Source organism: Bos javanicus, chromosome 14 (genome assembly GCF_032452875.1).
Source record: "Bos javanicus breed banteng chromosome 14, ARS-OSU_banteng_1.0, whole genome shotgun sequence".
Lineage (NCBI taxonomy): Eukaryota > Metazoa > Chordata > Mammalia > Artiodactyla > Bovidae > Bos > Bos javanicus.
In genome coordinates, this window is record NC_083881.1 from 764,220 (window position 1) to 785,079 (window position 20,860).

General features: G+C 66.9%; 1 protein-coding gene across 6 annotated transcripts in view; it reads left to right on the plus strand.

Moving 5' to 3' along the window:
• The window catches only part of PLEC (plectin), a 53,526-nt gene that overhangs the window by 13,748 nt on the left and 18,918 nt on the right, over positions 1–20,860 (plus strand). Inside the window, exons 1-10 of one of the 6 annotated variants that reach the window (XM_061438304.1) lie at positions 5,860–6,583; positions 16,734–16,795; positions 17,193–17,282; positions 18,164–18,241; positions 18,322–18,414; positions 19,235–19,401; positions 20,053–20,168; positions 20,240–20,346; positions 20,429–20,548; positions 20,627–20,722. In XM_061438304.1, the coding sequence (XP_061294288.1) occupies positions 6,046–6,583; positions 16,734–16,795; positions 17,193–17,282; positions 18,164–18,241; positions 18,322–18,414; positions 19,235–19,401; positions 20,053–20,168; positions 20,240–20,346; positions 20,429–20,548; positions 20,627–20,722 (1,467 nt within the window). In that variant the 5' untranslated portion in view covers positions 5,860–6,045. Of the gene's footprint in view, positions 1–5,859; positions 6,584–10,958; positions 11,250–11,712; positions 12,015–13,361; positions 13,526–15,837; positions 16,121–16,733; positions 16,796–17,192; positions 17,283–18,163; positions 18,242–18,321; positions 18,415–19,234; positions 19,402–20,052; positions 20,169–20,239; positions 20,347–20,428; positions 20,549–20,626; positions 20,723–20,860 lie in introns of those variants that run through there. The other 5 variants (XM_061438310.1, XM_061438306.1, XM_061438305.1 and 2 more) reach the window with 5 other exon arrangements.

Consider the following 20,860-nt stretch of genomic DNA (forward strand, 5'->3'; position numbering starts at 1 on the left):
CCCGAGAGGGCTCGCTCCCCCCACCTACCTTGCACCCCGAGTCAGGGCTTCAGACAAACAGCAGCACCTCGCTGATCTGATATGAAATCACGTGAGTGGGTAAACAAGGCAATTATTAACAGAGTTGGCGTGTGGGGCAGGCATGCCTGTCAGGAACACAGCTCTAGCTCGGGCGCAGTGGTCCTGTAGGGTCAGACCCCTGCACTGGGAACATGAGTCTGCACGTGGGTCTGGGTCTTTCTTTGTGCTTTTGGGACTTTCTGAATTTAAGTCCTGACGGATTTTTATCAATCCGTGCCAGAGAAGTTTATATCATGCACTGCGAATGCAGGGTTTCTCCCACTCTCTTTTTGTAACTCACCATTGTTAGCCTATAAGAAATCTCTCCAGTCTTTAGAAGGATGTTGCAAGCCGGCTGTTCTAGTGAGCACCTTGTTGGTTCTGATGGGTGGTCGACGGTGCTGGTTTAGGTGCTGAGGAGGCAAAGGACACTTCTCATTGCTCTGTGGTCAGAGTGGCGTGTATACGGTTTCCTTTCCCCCTCACGGGCCTGGATCCACCTCGCCAGCAGCTGAGCCTAGAGGCTCGCTCTGGCCTCTGGCCGTGTGGCTTTGGGGACATCCCAGCCACCATGCTGAGTCTTATCGCCCAGCTGCTCCAGCTTCCAGTACTTCCCACAGGGGAGGCCTCTGGCGTAGTGTCACCTTCAGACTCAGATGGAAGTCTGGTCTCCTGTTAACAGCTGGCCTTCCCCACCCATGGTTCGGCCACTGAGGACTTTAGTGATTTAAGGTTCAAAAAGTAAAACTTGAGTTTGCTGTGGGTGCTCTTTACATAGGATTTACATTGTAGTCACAGTTATCTGTGTGCTCCCAGTGGTTCTGGCTCAGACAGTAAAGAATCCGCACGCAGTGCAGCAGACCAAGGTTTGGTCCCTGGCTCGGGAAGATCCTCTGGAGGAGGAAATGGCAACCCACTTCAGCATTCTTGCTTGGGAAATCCCATGGACAGAGGAGCCTGGCAGGCTAGTCCATGGGGTTACAAGGAGCTGAACACGACTGAAGGGACTGACACTATTTCTGTAACACTTGCACTGTATTAGCCTATATGCAAATACTACTTCAGTTTTTAGAAGGGACTTGAGCATCCAAGGATTTGAGTATTGGCTGGGGTTCTGGCACCAGTTCCCCTCAGACCCTGAGGGACCCCTGGACCTCCTTTCCCAGTTTATTGGGCCACTTTGTAAAAATCAGAAATCCCAGTGAGTTTTTATGAGTTGTCAGAAATTTTGAGATTGATACATAGGTTTTCTCCTTTAATCTGTTAATGAGGTAAACCTGTTAATAGAGTGCCCTGTGTGATTACAGGGGAACCCTACGTAGAAGCCGTCTGTGGCTATCACCTGCCAACCAATCACTAGTGAGCTGCTGCAGGGCAGGCTGTCCCGGGGTGGGTGCAGCGTGAAGCTGGGGAGCGCTGGTGGGGAACAGGGACTTGAGGGCAAGGAGGGCCTTGGGAACAGTGGGATGGTCTGGTTGGCAGGCGGGGTGTGTGGGGGTGGGGTCCCCCTTGCCTCTGGCCCGGGGCCATACCTGCCAGGGTCTCAGGAGACTCGGGGGGCACTTTGTCCCAGACAGAGGGGCTGGGAAGGAGGGGGCCTGGCTGTGGTGGAGGAGCTCAGCTCACGTCCCATGGACCATGGGGGTGTGAGCTGCTTCTTTGCTCATTAGCCTGTACCTGTGGGTGCTGCTGGCTTCACCCCTGTGGTGTCATCACGTGCCCCCCAGTCCAGACCCAACAGTCAGTGGGCCTGCAGCAGGAAGGGTGGGTGCCTGAAGGTGGCAGCCCACCTGGGGTGGGTGTGGGCCCCTAGGGAGGAGCCTTGGGTAAGGACGGAGGGAAGACTGGGGTGTAGGCCTGTGGGAGACCAGGGTGCCTGTGCCCCACAGCCCCGCACAGAGGACCAGGGTGGAGTAGGAGGCATAGCCTGGGGCTGACCTTGAAGCAGTGTGCCCGTGGCACCATGAATGAGGCCGAGCTCATCCCATTGGGCAGTGCCAGGGGGGACATTCTCCCCAGGGCACCGGCAGTGATGCTCGGTGTCCAGGAGGCTGATCCTGTCAGCAGTAGGGCTGGTGGTGGGGACCCCGCGAGATGTGCTGGGACCCAGACAGTTGGTGGCAGATGGACAGACCAGACGGTGGAGCCACCAGGACCCGCGGGGCTGACCCACCGCGGGATGACCCCAGGGTGCTGGCCGGAGCTGCTGGGTGGTGGGTGGTGGCGCCTCCAGAGCTGGGAGACAGGAGCACCCTGAGACAAGCCCGTTGGGGACTTCACAGTGGGGAGGTGGGGGCTGGCTGCCATTTGGGGGGTCATGTCACCCAACAGGCTGAGGTGACCCAGAGGAGCATGTGGGTGGAGGAGGGCCCCAGCGGAGGGATAAGGGGAGAGCTTGGCAGGTGGGGAAGTGAGCCATGATGAAGGGCCCTGCCTCTGCCCAGTGGGACCCACCTTCGGGCCTCACCCGGGGCGCTGGCTGGGGAGATCGCCAGGAGGTCCAGACTGTCGGGCCTCTCCGTCAAGGAGTGAGTGGCCATGATTTCGAGGTCAGGAAAGCCACGTGCAGGGGCGACTAGGAGGGCACTCCGAGGGTGGCCAGCGGTGAGGGTCGGGGACTGTGTGTGGGGGCTGGGCCTGCCAGGCGCGCCTGGATCCAGCTTGCTGGCCTGGCAGTCTGGCTGGGGTCAGCGGGGTCAGGCGATCGAGAGCTAGAGGCTGGAGGGGTGACGCCTGCGTCTGATGGGAGCAAGCGCCGGTGCCCAGGCCCTGCGCATTGATTAGCCGAGGCTCCACCCCGGCTGGAAAGCCCCGCCCCGCGCCTCCCGGCTCCTCCCCCAGGCTGCGGCTCTGGCCTGGGCAGTGCAGTGCGGGGCTGGACTCTGCGTGGCGGCGGCCGCGCCGCCCTCAGCCCCAGAGGAGACATGGACCCCTCGCGAGCCATCCAGCAAGAGATCAGCTCCCTCAAAGGTGCGGGCCGAGGCCGGGGGCCGAGACAGGGGATGGGGCTTGTGGACCAAGCTGTGACCTCTGCCTGGATGCAGTCCCCACAGAGCAGTGGTCGGAGTCTGCAGCTCTGGGGGCAGCTTTGGGAGTGGGGAGCTGGAGCCCCAGGAGGCCCGGCCCATGCCCCACTGGGGCTGCACCTGGTGCGAGGTCCTCCCGAGGCTGGCTAGGAGGGCTCCAGCCGCAGCCCCGCAGCCCCGCAGCCCCGCAGCCCTGCAGTGTGTCGGGGGGCGGGGCGGCTGCTGCGGCGGCGGCGGGGGCGGGGCTGAGGCGGGAGCTGGCCTCTGCTGGCGGTCGGGTCGGCACTTTCTCCTCCAGCACTCTGTCGAGTCCCCGCCCAGCTCGTCGGCCTGCCCCCAGCGTCCGAGGGGACCCGGCCGGGCCTGGGGGATCACTAGGGGGAGGCGCCAGGCGGGCTGGCCCCGGGCAAGTCCACACTGCGGTTCTTTGTTCTGGGATGGGGGGGCCTGGGGGCTGCCCAATGGCGCCGACTGGTTGCCCTGGAGACCCGGAGAGGCCTGGAGTGGGGTGGAGGGGGCCGCCCTGTCTGCCCGCCCGGGCCCTCCCTTTGCTGAATCAGCGGCTGCGGTTCCCGCAGTGTGGGGGATGGGCAGAAAGGGGCGTTCTCCCAGCCCTGGGACCTCGGGGACGCGGGGGGTGCGCTGGGAGTAGGGCCGAGGGAGGTGTGCCGCAGCCGCCGCGCGGGCCAGGCCGGGAACATCCTGCCCCAGGTCCCTCCGTGCTCCTCCGCTCAGCCTGCGAGGCCGGGCTGGTGGGCGGGAGGGGGACGCCCCTTCGCGCCCCGCCCCCTTTCTTCAGCGTCGCGAATTGCTGCCCTCTCCTGCCGGGGACGGCAAGGGTGGGGGTGACGGGGCTGAGGCCAGAGCAGGGCTGTGTTGGAGGAGATTCCTTGGTCTGGGGGCCTTGAGTGCGGCTTGAAATAGTTTTGGAAGGGGGGATGCTTTGGGGTTGGTTTGGTGGGGGACTTGTGGGTTGAGGGGGTTAGACCGGAGAATCAAACTAAGAAAATGTGCGTTGAGTGTACGGGGTGGCTGGGAAGGAGAGGAAGTCAGCGTGGGGCTGTGGGGTGGGCAGGGGGAGCGCCGGTGGCCTCAGGGAGGGCTGAGGGACAGGCCAGGAGTGGCCTTCCGCGAGCGCAGGGCCAGGCCGGGCCGCTGGCTTGAGTGCTGGCCTGAACCCACAGCTCGTGTTGGTTCTGCAAGCCACAAGTCCTGGTGGCCCGCAGGGCGCGCGGGCGCCGCTCGGCAGAGAGGGCGCGGCAGCTGCCCACCCCCGCGTCCTCCCAGCCGGCGCCTCGCCCTCCCTGAGCCGGAGTCCGGCCGCGCTGGGCCCCTGCCCGCCGGCGGAGGGAGAGCCTAAGAGAGCCGGCGGGCAGGGCTGTGGGCACAGTTGGCTGTGCCTGCAGTTTCCTCTGCCACAACTCCGAGGGCGCGCGCGCGCGCGCGCGCGCGTGTGTGTGTGTGTGTGTGGGGAGCGGTTCTGCAGTGCCATGGCAACGGCCTCAGAACCCCGCCCCCATGCGCCGCCTGTTTGCCGCCTGCCAGCCGGAGCCTCCCACCTCAGGATCCCCCCACCTCCGCCTTATGTCTAATCAGTTCCCGGGTTGCCCGTGCTTGGTGGGAATGGGTGTGTCTGCTTGGTGGAGGGGGCAGCCCCAGGTGGGAGAGTTGGGGTATCGGGCAGGATGGGGAGGCGCGGCGTGTCTGCGGTTGGAGCCTCAGCCCCTAGAGCCTGGGGGGGACCGCTGGGTGTGGCCAGGCCAGGATCCAGGGTCCTCACGTGGAGCATACGGTCCCTTCCCCGCTGCCTGCCCCCCATCACTGGGGCCCCCAGACCGTCATGTAGCTGGGCTCCCATGCATCTGTCCAGCTGGCTCACAGGAGGCTCTGGGTGGTGAGGGGAGCTGGGGGGGGGGGGGGCGGACTTGGTGACTTTGATTCCCTGTAGCAGCTGAGAGCTTCTGGCCTCTGACAGCTGGCCTGGGGCAGTGGGGGATGGAGGCCCCTCTCCGAGCCCCCCACCCGGTGCCCTGTTCGGAGTCCTCTGGACTCGGAGCTGACTCTATGCTCCTGGCCCACCCTTGATCTGAACCAGCATGGCAAGTGTTAAAAAGGGCCGCCAGTGTCTAGGTCTGATTTTGGCGGTGGGGGCTCTGTCCCTTCCCTGTCTGACGGACAGCAGCCAGTGGGGCCTGCAGCCTGCCTGTCCGTGTGCTGTAGCAGCTGCCCCTGCCATGCCCCCACACCCCTGACCCCCAGACCCCAGCTCTCCTCCTCCCTCCTCAGACCCCGGAACCCTCAGCACCTCCTCTCTGCCCCCCAAGACTTCACCCCTCCTCCCTTAGACCTGGAGCGCCCCCTGCCGGGACGGGCAGCACCCTGTTCAGATCCTTGTGACTCCTGAGGCCCTGAGACCACACCGGGGCCTGAGGACCCTCCTGCTCTCTCTCCTTCCGCTTCCCTCTGCCACCCTTTGGACTCTGGGTCCATGGCTGCTCCCGCTGGCCCGCCCTCCCACTAGTCTTAGAACCTTGAAGGAAGTGTTTAGAAACTGATGTAATTACTGACGTGGAGCCGCTGGCCGGCTCTTCGGGAGGGGGCCTGCCTTGAGGGTGGCCCCTCCGCAAGGTGCCCCCCCACCCTGCGAGGGGCCCTGTTGGCCGAGGGTGGGAGGGGCCGCCCTTGCTGCTGAGTCAGAGGGGGCCGGCCTGGGCGTCCTGAAGGGCGGGCGGGCGAGAGGCTCTCGCAGGCGGTGGGCAGGCCGCAGTGCCGGCAGGAATTGCACGGAGCCAGGGAGCCTGGCGCCGCGAGCTGCAAGCCCGGAGCCCGCGCCCTCGAACTCAGCGCTCCGCGCCGCAGCCTGCCTGCCCCGGGGCCCGTTTGCGCGCTGTGTGCAGGGCGTCTCCTGGCCTCTTCTCTGGGCCCCGCCCGTGCCCTTGGTTCACCGACTCCCGCAGCCATGGTGGCCGGCATGTTCATGCCGCTGGACCAGCTGCGGGCCATTTATGAGGTGCTTTTCCGAGAGGGCGTGATGGTGGCCAAGAAGGACCGGCGGCCCCGCAGCCTGCACCCTCACGTGCCCGGAGTCACCAACCTCCAGGTCATGCGCGCCATGGCCTCCCTGAGGGCGCGGGGCCTGGTGCGGGAGACCTTCGCCTGGCGCCACTTTTACTGGTACCTGACCAACGAGGGCATTGCCCACCTGCGCCAGTACCTGCACCTGCCCCCGGAGATCGTGCCTGCCTCTCTGCAGCGTGTGCGCCGCCCCGTGGCCATGGTGATGCCTGCGCGCCGCACCCCCCATGTGCAGGCCGTGCAGGGTCCCCTGGGCTGCCCGCCCAAGCGGGGGCCGCCACCCACCGAGGACCCTGCCCGAGAGGAGCGGTGCGTCTACCGCCGGAAGGAGCCTGAGGAGGGGGCACCAGAGCCCCCTGTGGTGCCTGCCACCACCCCAGGGACCCTGGCGAGGCAGGGGCTGGAGCCTGCCCCACCCACAGGTAGCTGCACCCTGCCCCCAGCTGGAGGGCAGGGGTGTGGGGGCCTGGGCCTGGTGGGTGGGGGTGCGGGGCCTGGGCCTGGTGTTCGGGGTGGGCAGCAGGTGTGCAAAAGCTCTGCTCCTGCCAGCAGGCGGCGCTCTCTCTGCCAGGGCACTCTTGCCAGTGGACGCCAGGGCTCCTCCTCCTGGCTTGAGGATCTTGGGGTGGGTAGGCCAAGGAGGAGCCCGTGGGTTACTGCCACCCATAGCCAGGCACACCCTGGGGCTGGGGGTGGGGCTCGCGGTTCTTGGACTGGCAGGACCAGCTGTCGGCACAGCCCTGGCCGGCACCCTGGGCCCTCTCGCCAGCATCACCCTCGTCCTGTGCCCTGCCTGCCCCCTCCCTGCCCCAGGGATTTGTCTGCTCCAGGCTCTCTCTGCAGGGGGTGGGGGCGTGCAGAGGGGGTGCTGGGATGGGACAGGGTACAGCCACTCTCCAAGTGGAGATGACTGCCTGGTCTTTCTGAGCCATGGGTTTGTCCACTGGGGGTGACATCTGCCCCCCTGTTGTGTGGCACAGATGTGATATGGTGGCTGGGTGCTTGGTCAGCCTGGGGTGGGTGACAGCCTAGCAGGCAGCCCTGGGCCGGGACAGGAAGAGCAGACCCGTGGCCGCGGCAGTGCAGGGCTCTGCCTGGGGTCTAGGCAGATCCATCCCAGGGAGACCTGGGTCCCAGAGGATGGACTGGGTCCTGTTGTCCCAGGGGCCGGCACCTTGTGCTGTGCCCTGCACTGTGGCAGCCCCCTGTCCCTAAGGACCTGTGCTGCACCACCCAGGTGGGCAGAGGGTAGCGGGCAGCTCAGGCTCACACCTGTGCTTCTGAGCTCACCAGCCTCCGTGTTGAGTGGGGGCAGCAGATTCCCAGCACAGGGTGGACTCCATGTCTCTCCAGCTGGGGAGGAATGTGGTCTCTGGGGGTGGGTGGGGGCCTGGGGTGAGGCTAGCAGGGTGGACAGGAGTTTGCCAGGTGGATGAGTGGGGGGTCAGGGGACCCAGGCCCAGGCCCAGGTCGGGCCTGGACCCACTAACTAGGGCCCAGGCGTGGGAGCCCATCTGGGGGGGTCAGGGAGGTTGTGGGTGGCGAGGCTCACCACGTGGCCTCTCCCGCACCTGTCAGTAAGGTGACCGTGTCCCCCACCAGAGACAGTAGTGCTGGGCTGGGCAGCGGTCAGCTCTGACAGCACCTGATAGACGGTCTCCACCCGGCCTCCTCCCTGACCATCGCCTTGATGGGGCCCCTGCCCCAATCTGGCTGGCAGAGCAGACCCTCCCCCTTCCTGGGTCGTGGGTGTGGGGAGCATGGACCCCCTCCTTTTCTCTCCTTCCTTCCTTTTCTGTGGCTTGGCTGGGCTGGCGCTGGGCTGAGCGGCTGGGCGGGCAGTTGGCTGTGGGCCAGGAGGGGGGACTGGGTGTGGCTCAGCGAGCAGGGGGGGGCGCCCCCAGCCCTGAGCGGGTGACTCAGTCTTCCCTTCCCGGCCGCAGCAGCCGCCGCCGGTGGCAGCTCAGAGTTTCCAACAGGAAATGAGTTCCAGCTCCAGGCTGAGTCAGGGCCGGAGGGCGTGGGCTCCCCCTTCCCCGCGGTCCCCCAGGCTGAGCGGGATCTGAGCACCACCCTGGGCACAAGAGGACGCCCAGGGCACCTCGGGTGCTGGGTGGGGCACAGGGCTTTGGCCAGGTCTGTAGGGGTCCTGATGGCTTGGCTAGGAAGGTTCTGATGACATTGGGAACTGTCGACTTCTCAGAGTTTTAAACATTATCAAGTGCAGCTTCCCTGGCGGTCCAGTGGCTGTGACTCTGCGCTCCCAAAAGTGGCTGTGACTCTGCGCTCCCAAAGCAGAGGCTACTTTCAGTCCCTGGTCAGGAAACTAGGTCTGACAGGCCCCAACGGAGACCTGGCACGGCCAAATTAAATGAAGAAATAAATACTTTAAAAGTTATCCAGCGATGTGCCACAGACCCCTCACTTGCTCACAGCATCGCCCCTCTGGTCCGTCTGCAGAAGGGCAGGTCAGCACGTGGGCCCAGCTGCCACGCTCGTCACAGTGGCCTTGCTCAGGTGGACCGCCTCTGCCCGGCCAACCCCAGCCAGGGAGCCACAGACCCCTTCCCCTGTGCCATGGTGGTCTGCTCATCCATGTGGGAAGGTGTCCACTTGCTTGTTCCGCCACTTACCAGTCAGTCCCAGGCTGAGTTCCTGGCCGGAAGCCCCCAGCATGTGGGATGGATGGGCTGGGTGAAGAGCGAGTGGTCCTGGAGGGCCCCTGTGAGAGACGCCCTGAGCTGAGCCCTGACCAAGGAGGACGGCACTCAGGGAGCTGCCAGAAGGACCGACAGGGTTCCTCTGGGGTTACTGGAAAGATGGACCCAGGGGGAGTGGGTTTCATACATGAATTTCATTTCTCAATGAGCCTGGCTCAAAACTCAGAAAGAACTGGAACTTCAGTAGAGAAGAGGTGCCGTCCGAACACGCTCACCCCTGTGCTCCAGCAGCCTCTATGCTGCGGGTGCAGGTGCCCTGCAAGGCTGGCTGCTCCTGGCCACGCCACGCACCTGACTGTCCCATGGGCTTGTCCGCAGGCGCAGAGCCCTGCTGCTCCCTTTCACAGCACGTGGCGCCCCTGCCAGCCCTCCATTAGTCTCCAGTTTTGTGTCCGGTTGTCTGCGGGGAGACCCGTAGAACTCTGGCGGGTTTTCTAAGCAGGTTACGGTACGATTAGGTTTGTCTTTTACCAGGTCTCGCGGTGGTTGGGCAGTCCAACAGCGCAGAAAAAGTGCAGAGGTTGGTACTTAGCTAGGAGATGTCCCTTTGTCAAGGCTGAAGGCCTGGAGGATGAGGCAGGGGATGGGTCTAGGAGGGGCTGGGGTGGTGCAGACTTCTGGGGCCAGTGCTGGGTGGGGAGGCTGCTGGGTGGGTGGGCTGGGCCGGCAGGCAGAGGAGGGCCCTCCAGCCACACCTGAGGGCTCAGGGATTGCAGGCGGGCTGGTCCGACCCGTCGGTCCACTGGGCTTCACTCTGCCCGGCTCGCTGACTAAGGGGTGGCCGTGAGGAGGAGCCAGGCTCCCAGAGCTGGGTGGAGAGGCCTCGGCTCTGGAGAGCCCTCCCTTTGCCTCCCACCCTTTCCCTCCTTCCTGCCTTCCCTTCCTCTCCTCTCTGCCGCTCCAGAGCAGCCAGGCTCATGGTCGGCAGCTATGGACAGGTACAGCATGGAGGAGCTGATTCAGCTGGGCCAAGGTAGGGCAGGGCTGGGCCAGGGTCAGGCCAGGGTGCAGGTCTTCAGAAGGGAGGGGTCCAGGCCTCCAGCTGGGGCTCTGCTTTCCCCACCAGCCTGTGGCTGGGGCCCTGCAGGGGCAGGACCGCAGATTCCGGATGAGCATAGCTCTGTCTAGAGATGCTGCCTGTGGTGTGTCTGGGGCGGGATGGACGTGTCTCGGGGCGCCAGGCCTTGCCCCAGACTTCCATGCCTCCAGGAGCTGGTTCCCCCTGGTGTTGGAGCATGGAGTCCTCCGAGGTGGAGCCCAGCCCTGGCCTTCAGAGCTGGCCCCTGCAGGCCGGTTTCCTTCAGAATTGTTTCTGAAGCATGGGGTTGATGGGCAGGAGGCTTGGGTGGGCCTGGCCCTCCACCCCCACCCCGTTGCCCCTGGCCTCCCCACGTGGGCCGGGGTACCCCTTCCCTGGCAGCCAGAGGCCTAGTATGGTTTGCTGTGCTCTGCTGCCGGCTGCCCACACGCTCCAGGCAGTCGACCAGGGCTGATGTCACGGCCTTGGGTGGCTGGGGTGTTCCTCGCCGGTTCTGTGCCTCAGTTTCCTCAACTGTGTGGTGCGGTGATGCGCAGGGCTTACTCCTTGGAGTTCTCAGAGGGTCAGACTAGAATGGCCCCTGCGGGCTTCCTCCATGGGGTTCTCAGAGGGTCAGACTTGACAGGGAGGAGGGGGTGGGACCGCGACCTCCACCTGCTGTTTCCTGAGCGCACCTTGGCCCTGGGGACGTCAGAGCCCCGCCCCCCCCCACCGGCTTCCAGGGTCTGTGTGGGCCTGGGGCCAGCACCTGGGCATCCTGGGTTGCGGGGGAGGCCCGGCCCGATCTGGCCTGAGACCTGACCTTGGGAGGCCGTCCCGCCCGTCCGTCTGGGCCAGGTGTTGTTTGGTGACCTGCCGGGGGCGGGGGTGGTGGTGCTTGCCAGGGTGGCCTTTCCCAGTGCTCCCCCACTGTCGTCCATGGCCCGCGGGGTGGGCAGGGTGGGAGCTGCAGGCCTTTCAACAGGGACGGGAGCCCCCAGGCCCGAGGGCCACCCTGCTCCCAGGTGGGCCCCGACACCCAAGGCTTCCCCTGTTGGACTCACCGTGGGAGCGGGCCTGGCGCCGGTGCCCTGGCTCCGCACGTCATGTTCTAAGTCGGGACAGATGACGGGCCTGGCCTGCCCTCCTGGGATATTTATATCCGCGGGCCCCCTGCCCACCCCCTCCCCCACGGACACAGCTCTGCTGACAGCAGCAGCGCCGTGCCCTCCTCCACGCACCGCCGCGCTTGCTGCCGCCTCCGAGGGGCCTGTGACCCTCCCAGCACCCACACCCACTCGCTGTCGGACCCGTGGGCCCCGCCGCTGTCCCCAATGAAGATTGTGCCGGGTAGGTGGGGCTGCCTCTGAGAGCCCAGCGGGCGCTGCAGGGGCCCACCCCCTCCCTGTCTGCTGTCCGCGGAGGGGTGGGGGGCGTCGGGTTTCCCTGTCTTTGACAACGGTTGGGTCCGCTGCGAGCCTGGAGGCCAGCGAGGACCGGGGCGCTGGCAGCTGTCCCCAGGGGCACCCTTGGAGGCAGAATGGGGTGCTGGGCGTCACGGTCACCCGCTGTGGGGGCGGGGGAGGCCCGTGTGAGGCCGCGAGGGCCCGGGCTGGGCTGGGGGTGGGGGGGCTGCGCTCAGCCAGGCGTCCCTGCAGGCCCCTCCTCCTGGCGGGTGTGGCCGCGGGTGAGCAGGGGTTAAGGCTCCGCTAACCTTGAGCGTGCGAGCGGCGCAGGGCCCGCGGAGCGGCGCCTCCGTGGGAGGTGGGGTGGGTGGGGAGCGCGAGTAGCCGGAGCGGGAGGGAGGCGCGGCCGGGAGAGCAGTTGGTGCGGCGGCGGAGGCCGACAGTGGTCGGGCGGTCCCGCAGGGGGCGGTCCCTGGTCCCGGGCACCCCCAGCCGTCCTCAGCTTCCTCGGGGAAGGAAGGGGGGCTGCCCGGCTTCGAGTAGCCCTTCCGAAGGGCGGCTGCGCCTGCCAGCGCTCAGGCCGGCGCCTCCAGAGCCATGGAGCCCTCGGGCAGCCTGTTTCCTTCCCTCGTGGTCGTGGGCCACGTCGTCACCCTGGCCGCCGTGTGGCACTGGCGCAGGGGGCGCCCGCGGGTGCAGGATGAGCAAGGTAAGGCCGCTGGTGGCCACTCCCGGGGCTGCTGTTTATTGCCGCCACCCGGCCAGGGGGCTGAGGGCGGGGCGGGCGAGGGGCCGCCTCCCTCCCGCCCCTAAATTTCCCTATGCCCGCCCCTTCCTGTCCTGGAGGCTCGCGCGGGCACTTGGCCAGACAAGGTGTGGACCCCCCGGCCCCGCACCCTGTGCTGAAGACCCCGCCTGCTTGTCTGGGCAGGGCCGGGACTCTGCCTCCGTCAGCCTGGAGCCCGCTGCCGGGCAGGGCGTGAAGGGAGGGCTGCGGGAGGTCTGGGCAGCTGGGGAGGGGGCGGCAAGGGGCAGGGGCTTTCCGTCCGGGAGGGAGGCCCCTCCCTAGCAGCCCGTATGGGGCGAGCACAGGTGACTGGCAACACAGAAACCGCAGCGGGCAGGTGCAGGCGTCCCGTGGACTGAGGCGGGGCCGCCGCAGGAGGTGGGGCTGCGGGAGCTGGACAGGTGCCTGAGCGCCCTTGACCAGGGCCCAGTAACGCCTCGGGGACTGGCGGCCGGGCTTACCCTGCCTTCCCCCGGCTCGAGGTCACCCGCTCGAGGCTATAGCCCTCGGCAGTGGCGCCCGGCCCAGGACTGGGTGGAGCCTGCCTCCACTCCAGTGAATGAGCAGGGGACTGGGGTTCCGGCCAGAGGGACGCCCCCCCCACCCCCCCACCCCCGCCTCCCCGGGACCTGCCGGGCTGCCCGGGCCATAGCCTGAGGCGGGGAGGCTTGCACTGGGTGGGGGTGGCCAGGGCCGCCCCTGGTGGGCCTACTCTGCGGGAGCCTGGCCGAGGTCTAAGTCCGGATGGGGCTCCTAGGCGTGGCTTTGGGGGCTGGGGAGGGCCTGGTGACTCAGCTGCGGGGACGTTCAACAAAACGGTTCAATAAAACGCTCAGATCACCGCTCCCCGCCTCGGTTTGGCCCTCCCTCCCTCAGCTTTTGTCTCCTGTGCCCACGTGGGCACGGAGCTCCCCTTCGGCCGCTCCCTGGTCCTGCTGCCCTTGGCGCCCCTTTTCGGTGCTTCTGCTCAGTTCTCAGCCCCCTGCTCCGCACACCTGGGCTTTCCCGCGAATCCTGCGGGAGCTGGAGCTCGTCCCGGGAACGCCAGGCTCGGGCAGTTCCCAGCCTCTATCCTGGGGCCGCAGCCTCCCCTGCTGCCCCCAGGCCCAGCCGGGTCCTCTCCCTCCAAGCGGGGGCGCGGCTTCCAGGTCTCTGTGGGGCGGGGCGCCCGCCGGGGGCAGGCTCTCAGCGTCCGGCCCGGCGGGGGAGGGTGTGGCACGCGGAGCCGGCGGCCTCGCGCGTGGGCCGGGAGCCGACGCGCCGTCCTGTTTGCTGTCCGCAGGGCGCCGGGCTCATGGCTGCGCCCGGCATACGGGGGGCGGGCGTCTCTTTCGCCGCGCAGAAGGAGGTCGTGCTGGAACGACCGTGCTGGCTGGATGGGGGCTGCGAGCAGGCGCGCAGGGGCTACCTCTACAGGCAGCTGTGCTGCGTAGGTGGGTGTGGCTGGAGGGGCGGTGGTGCCGGAGGGGGCACCCGTCTCCGTGAGCGCCCGGGAAGGCCGCGGGGGCCGGGGGGGCGGTGCCCGGCCCAGGCGCAGCCCCGGCCCAGGCGCAGCCCCGCCCCCAGGCTCGGTGCGGAAACACCTGGGGAGGAAGGCGGAGTGGAGTTCCCTTTGCCTCCGAGTTCCCTCCGGAGTAGAGGGTGGGGAGCGGGGCTGGCTGGCAGGCCGGGGCCGCGGGTTCCGGGCACCGGGCTGTCGGCAGTCTGCCCGCGGGAGGTGTGGGGTGGGAGGGATCGGGCCGGGGTTGCAGTCTCTGCACCGCCCCGCGCTCTCGGCGTCGGCTCCCTTGTCTCCAGGCTTCTTATCCCGGGAGCGGCCCCACTAACTAGATTCTTGCCTTAGTTTCCAAATCTGTGAAAGGGCGCAACGCTACCCTTCAGAGGGCCGCGGGCAGCTCTGGGGGATACTGGCCTGGTGGACAGGGCAGGAGCCGCAGTGCTGGGGAGGGCCAGCCGAGATGTGCAGCAGCCTGGCGCGGGCGGCGCGGCTGGGCCGGCAGGGGAGGGGTGGGTGGTCTCTTGACTTGAGGGCCTGAATAGGATGACGGATAGGATGGACGGGGAAGGGCGCATCCTACAGCCAAGGATGAGGGACTGGCCGGCAGGGCCGCAGGGAGCACCTGAGAGGACACTCTCTGAGATCCCGGAGGGGAGTCTGGAGGCAGCAGGGCATGGTGGGGAGAGGGAGCTGGGCTTGGGAGGTGGAGGTGGAACCCTGTCCTGGATAGCAAGCCAATATCCTTGGAGCCCTTGAGTGACAGAGAAGACGCTGGAGAGGGGCTTGGGGGGGTGGGGACTCCCCCAGCTTGGACGCCCGGCTGGGATGCCTGGCAGTGGGTGTGAGCCATCCTTGGTGACCCTACACTGGGGCTCTGGCCGGCGTGGGGTCTGATGTGGGATCCTGGAGCAGCTCTGTGGGGTGAAGGGCTCATGTGTGGGGCCTCTCCGGGCCCTGCGTAGAAGGGGGGGGGGTCTGTCCAGAGTAGGGGAGCGAGGTGACCTGCCGCAGGGCCCCTGGGGTAGGTGTGGGGGTAGTCAGCTCCACCTGGTCCGGGGTGGGGGGGGGGTCCCCTACCCCCTGGGGTGTGGGCGCCCCCGCGTGGCCAGAGAAGGGCAGCGGCTGGGTGGGGTGAGCCTTTCCTGGAAAGGAGGCCGGAGGCGCCATGTGGGTGGGGCAGCAGCTCCCAGCTGGATCGCATCAAGCCAAGTCTCCGACTGGAAAATTCTGTGGTCAGGGCGATGCATTCTTTCCTGCAGTGGCTGGGCAGTTGGGCAGTGCGCGGCCAGGGCTGCGGTGTACAAGATGAGAGGGAGCCGGGCGGCACCCTGTGCCCTTTGTCCTACCACCTTTACAACCTGAGTGGCTGATATCCGTGCGCCCCGCCCGCCTGCAAACAGCCCCCCACCCAGGCTGCCCCCAGTGCCCTAGGTGCGGCTTTCTTGCCTGTGAGTCATCCTGCCTTCGCCCTCTCCCCTCCCCTGACTCACTGGCTGGCCCCCTTAGGGTGCTCCCCTCTGACCTGCGGCCCCCCTCCCTGACTCAGGGCAGAGTTCTGCAGCTCAGGGCTGGGCGGTCCTGCCTGGTGAGTCAGCGCTCAGCTATGCGCCCCCTCCTGCCCCTCGGAGCACTCTGCCTTCGGATGGGGGCACTGCTCCAGGACAGGCTTGGTGGGCGCTTGGGAGGGGTCCAGCCCTCACTGGAGCCTGGTGGCCCTGGAGCCAGGGGTATAGGTGGGAGGGTGTAGGGTGTTTGGGTCTCTGAGGGGTGATTTCGGAGGGCTTCCAGGGAAGGCAGCCGGCCCCGCCCCCAAGCCAGGTGTCACTCCCCTTGGGGGTCCCTCCTTAGAGCCCCTCCGCCCGGCAGTTTGGGCACGCATGGGGCGGCCCTGGGTCAAGTCTGAGCTGGTGCCCCCCCCAAGACGCGTGACCTTGGGCTCCCTGGCCCAGTGGCACTCAGGCACCCCTCCCTGAGGGGCCCCCTTTGGAGTGGCCCTGGGCACGGTGTGCGGTTCCCTGTAACCCGACACTTGTCTGTGTGCCGTGAGGTGCAGGTCCCCTGGCACCCGGGTTCCTTGAGGGGCTGCTGCGGGCAGGGTGGGTAAGGAAACCCCTGGGTTTCCTGTTTCTGCCCGGCTGTAGGTGTGGCCATGGGGGAGGGGCTGCCTTCCTGCTTCCCGCTGGGACACTCCTTCTCTGGGGGTGTGCAGGCTGGGGTGGGGCTCCGGGGGCGGGGACAGCGGCTAGGGAGTTCTGTGGGCAGGGAGTGGCCCGCACTGGGCTCCAGCGGAGCTGAGTGAGCAGAGCCCACCGAGCGAGTGCGCTGTGCCCGTGCCGAGCACCTCTGCCGTGGAGTACCCCGCGGCCGCGAGTGCAGCACTTGGGGTGGGCCAGAGTGCTGAAGGGGCAGGGCGGCACCATGTCTCAGCAGCGGCTGCGGGTGCCCGAGCCCGAGGGCCTGGGTCACAAGAGGACCAGCTCGGAGGACAACCTCTACCTGGCCGTTCTCAGGGCCTCAGAGGGCAAGAAAGGTAGCGGGACTCTGCACCGCAGGGCGGGGCAGGCGCGGGACAGGAAGGGCCCAGTTCCTGCCGCAGGAAGCCTGGCATTGGGTGGGGTGGGGCCCAGACTGTGAGGCTCTGAATTTAGGGGACAGACTCTAATACCAGCGTTGGCCCAGGTGCAGAGTTGCTGGGGGGCCAGCCAACCATGCCCAACACAGAGAGGCTGGCGGGGGCCTCTGGGCCTTGGGTAGTGGGGGGTGGAGGGCTCTCCATGCCCTGGGAAAGGCCCGCCATCCTGCGGGGGGACAGAGGCTCCCCTCGCCCAGCCCTGCCCAGTCTGGGTCCAGGCCTGCTCAGGCCGAGGCAGCCTGTGTGGGGGTGGGGCAGGCCAGGACTTGTGTGCTGTGCCTCCAGGTGTGGCTGTAGCTCCAGAACCTCCCATCTTGGGAGACCCAGCAGTGGGCACCCGCGGGCCCGGCCCCCGGCTTCCATCCAGGACTGTCCGGGGCCTTGTTGGGCGGGGGCAGTGTGATTCTGAGGCCCTCTTCAGTGGCACCGCCACTGTGTCTGCATGGCGGTCACCTCCTGGGGCTTGCGGGGCTTCTCCCAGGCCCAGGTAACCTGGCCTTGTCTCTCCCAGATGAGCGGGACCGTGTGCAGAAGAAAACCTTCACCAAGTGGGTCAATAAGCACCTCATCAAGGTTGGTGGTATGCGCACACACGGTTGTGAGCATGTGTGCAGGAGTGCCTGTGTGTGTGTGTGTGTGCGTGTGTGTGTGTGTGCAGGGTCGCGGGGTGGAGGAGGATGCCCTGGCCGTCCGTCCCAAACAAGGGCTGGAGCCCCCTCTGCGTCCACGTGTGCGGGCCCCCCTTTCTGCCCCGGGGGCCCACCTCCCACCTCTGAACCTGTCCTTTCTGTCTGCTTCCTCCCCTGGCTCGCTCATCTCCTGTCTCTTTCCTCCTCCTCCTCCTCCTCCTGGTCTCTCCTGGTCTCTCTAGCACTGGAGGGCAGAGGTAGGTGCCTCCTTGGGGGCGGGCGTCTTCTGTGGGCCCCTTGCCTTGAGCCTTCTGGACCAGCCCCGCGCTCTGTCCGTGCAGGCTCAGAGGCACATCAGTGACCTGTATGAAGACCTCCGTGATGGCCACAACCTCATCTCCCTCTTGGAGGTGCTCTCTGGGGACAGCCTGGTACGTGTGTCTGCCCGCCCCTCTGCGACCCTGCCTGCCTTCCCTCCTAGCGTCTCACCAGTGACCGCCCCCCCCAACTCTGTGTCCGGCCTGGCCTCAGCCCCCTGTGCCTCCTGGTCAGTGTGCATCCTGGCCTGGGAGCCGCCTGACCCCTGTGCCTGGGCACACGGCCCCGCCGCCCACCGTGCTCAAGCCTTGACACTGTAACCTCATGCTCTGCTCTGCTTTGGTTTCTCTGCTGCTTGGACTCTGAACTTTGACCTCTGCCCTTTACCCTTTGCCCTGCTCTGGCCGGGCAGCCAAGAGAGCGGGACGTAATCAGGAGCTCGCGCCTGGTGAGTGGATGTGCCCGCTGGCCATGGCAGCACGTGGGCTCCAGGAGCCCGGCTCACCCGGCTGATGGCGCTGGGGTGGGCAGATGGCCCTGCTTCGAGCTGCCCAGCAGCCCACCTGCCACACTGTCCGGGGCCGGAAACCCACAGGGGCTGCCACCGCTGGGCAGGAGGACCCCTCCCCCAGACCACTACCCTCTGCTGGTGGCTTCCTGGCTATTGTGTCCTCCCCGCCCCCTCCTTCCTTCCCGCAGCCTGGCCTTGGACTTCCCAAACCCTTGCTGGGCCAGTGGCCCCCCTCCCAGTTGGGGTGGGTGACCCGGGGTAAGGGTCGTGGATGCCGCGGGGGCTCAGGGGTGCTGACCGGCGTGCCCTCCCTCCCAGCTGGGGTGGGTGACCCGGGGTAAGGGTCGTGGATGCCGCGGGGGCTCAGGGGTGCTGACCGGCGTGCCCTCCCTCCCAGCTGGGGTGGGTGACCCGGGGTAAGGGTCGTGGATGCCGCGGGGGCTCAGGGGTGCTGACTGGCTGACCGGCGTGCTACCCTTGCAGCCGCGGGAGAAGGGGAGGATGCGCTTCCACAAGCTGCAGAACGTGCAGATCGCCCTGGACTACCTCCGTCACCGCCAGGTGAGGTGCCCACCTGGCCACAGGCCCCGGCCCCTTCTCCGGCTGGCTCATGAGTGTGACCGAGGCCTGCTTGCTCTCAGGTGAAGCTGGTGAACATCAGGAACGATGACATTGCCGACGGCAACCCCAAGCTGACCCTCGGCCTGATCTGGACTATCATCCTGCACTTCCAGGTAGCGCAGCCGCCCACTTGACCCTCTGCTGCCTCCAGAGTCTGCGGGGTGGGCCTGGCACCTGGGGCCTTCCTGTCAGCCTGCGCTGCCGCCCTATGCTAACTCCATGGCCTGAAGGCCTGGGCCTCTTCAAGGCCTGCCTATCCTTCGCCCTCTGGCCCTGGCTCTCCCTGCAGAGGCACGCGTTCTCTGCTCTGTGTGGCCTCCCGCCACAGGGAAGGTTCTGGAGAGGCACCCGCTGCTCGGGCTGACTCACCCACTGCCTGCCCAGCCGCACAGGAAGCCGCAAATCTGAAAGCTGGGCAGGCAGAGCCAGGCTGGCACGGCAGCTGAGTCATACAGGCAGGCAGACCGACAGACAGATAACTGAGAACAGACAAGCTGGCAGACTTGGGCCCAAAGGATTGGACTGAGTGCAGGGCCAGGCCCAGGCTGCAGCCACATGTGCCCAGTCCCAGGACCCAACCCTGGCCTGCAGCCAGAGAGGCCCTGACCACCGCCCCTGCTGCCCCGCCACACACACACACCTCATGACAGCCTTCTCTAGGCCTGGGGCTTCTGGGTGAGCCCCTTGCACACACCCTCCACCAACTCTGATCCTGCCTTGGTGGGTGCAAGGTGTACCTGGGCTGAGGGAGCGCAGGGCACCCACATTGTGGCAGCTGCTGCCTGGGGTAGCGTGGGCTCGTGACGCTGAGGGGTGGTGGGTCCCAGCGGCTCCTTGACGTGGGCAGGACACGCTTGGCCTCTGCTGGCCGGTGGCTCGTGTATGCTGACAGGGCTGCGCCTGAGCCCCGCCTCCTGCCCCCTGTGCGGGCAGATCTCAGACATCCAGGTGAGCGGGCAGTCGGAGGACATGACGGCCAAGGAGAAGCTGCTGCTGTGGTCCCAGCGCATGGTGGAGGGCTACCAGGGCCTGCGCTGCGACAACTTCACCTCCAGCTGGCGCGACGGCCGCCTCTTCAACGCCATCATCCACCGGCACAAGTAGGCCGCCAGGCGGGGCGGGGCGGTGCCCGAGTCCCTCGGCCGGGCGACTGCAGACATGCTGGGGCGAAGGGGACTGCGAGAAGGCGTGTGCTGCGCACGGGGAGCCGCTGCCTGGGGAGATGGGCTCTGCTGCCAGCTGCCTCCCCAGGAGGCCCGGCCCGGCCCACACCCTTCCCGCCCACACCCTTCCCGCCGCCTCCCTGCCCTTCCCGGTTTCTTCGAGGCCAGAGGACCTCAGGGCTACTGGTTTTCACAGCCATGAGCACTGGCCCCACACTGATGCCCCCAGAAGAGGCCTGAATGGGGTCAGTTCTTGGGGGAACCTCAGCCTCCACCCAGGACCCCAGGGCCTGGTGGACAGGGTAACTGCAGGGAGCCCAGACAAGCACCCCACCCTGGGGCCCAGCACCCCGCAGGCCCCAGGAGCTCCTGAGGGCGGGGCCTGCACCTGGGGGCGGGGCCTGCACACGGGCCGCCTGTGTGGGCGGGACTCAGTGCCATGTGGGGGTTGCTTCTCAGGGCGAGTGTGGGCTGGGGGCTCTGTGTCCCGGGAATCTGCAGAGGGTCTCTCTGCTTGCTGACCTTCCCAGGGGGCCTCGCTGCTCCCGTGTCCCTGCCTGCCTGCCCCACCTGCCCCTTTGCCCCCAGGCCCATGCTCATTGACATGAACAAGGTGTATCGTCAGACCAACCTGGAGAACCTGGACCAGGCTTTCTCTGTAGCAGAGCGGGACCTGGGGGTTACACGTCTCCTGGACCCCGAGGGTATGTGCCCCTGCCCCCTCCTCCCTCCCCGCTCCCCCCGGCTGGCGCCCCTCTGACCCCTTCCCTTGCAGACGTGGACGTCCCTCAGCCCGACGAGAAGTCCATCATCACCTACGTCTCGTCCCTGTACGATGCCATGCCCCGTGTGCCGGATGTGCAGGATGGGGTGAAGGCTAACGTGAGTTCCAGCCGGCAGGGCCAGGTGGGCGGGGTATGAGTGGGCCCCTGGCAGCCCCTCACGCCTGTCCCCTTCCCACCAGGAGCTACAGCTGCGCTGGCAGGAGTACCGTGAGTTGGTGCTGCTGCTGCTGCAGTGGATCCGGGCACACACGGCCGCCTTCGAGGAACGCCGCTTCCCCTCCAGCTTCGAGGAGATCGAGGTGGGTTTCCCTGCTCTGCGGGGTCCTGTGTCCACTGTGGGCACCCAGGTTTGGCTACTGACACCCCCCTTTCCCCAGATCCTGTGGTGCCAGTTCTTGAAGTTTAAGGAGACGGAGCTTCCAGCCAAGGAGGCGGACAAGAACCGGTCGAAGGGCATCTACCAGTCCTTGGAGGTGAGGGGGACCTGGAGATAAGGGAAGCCGCCCAGGAGCCTGGAGCCTGGGGGCCCATCCAGCAGGCTTGGCCTGCCTCCTCATTAACCTGGGGCCAGGGCTGGTTCAGGGTGGGTGGGCCCGGGGCTTGGGTGGCTT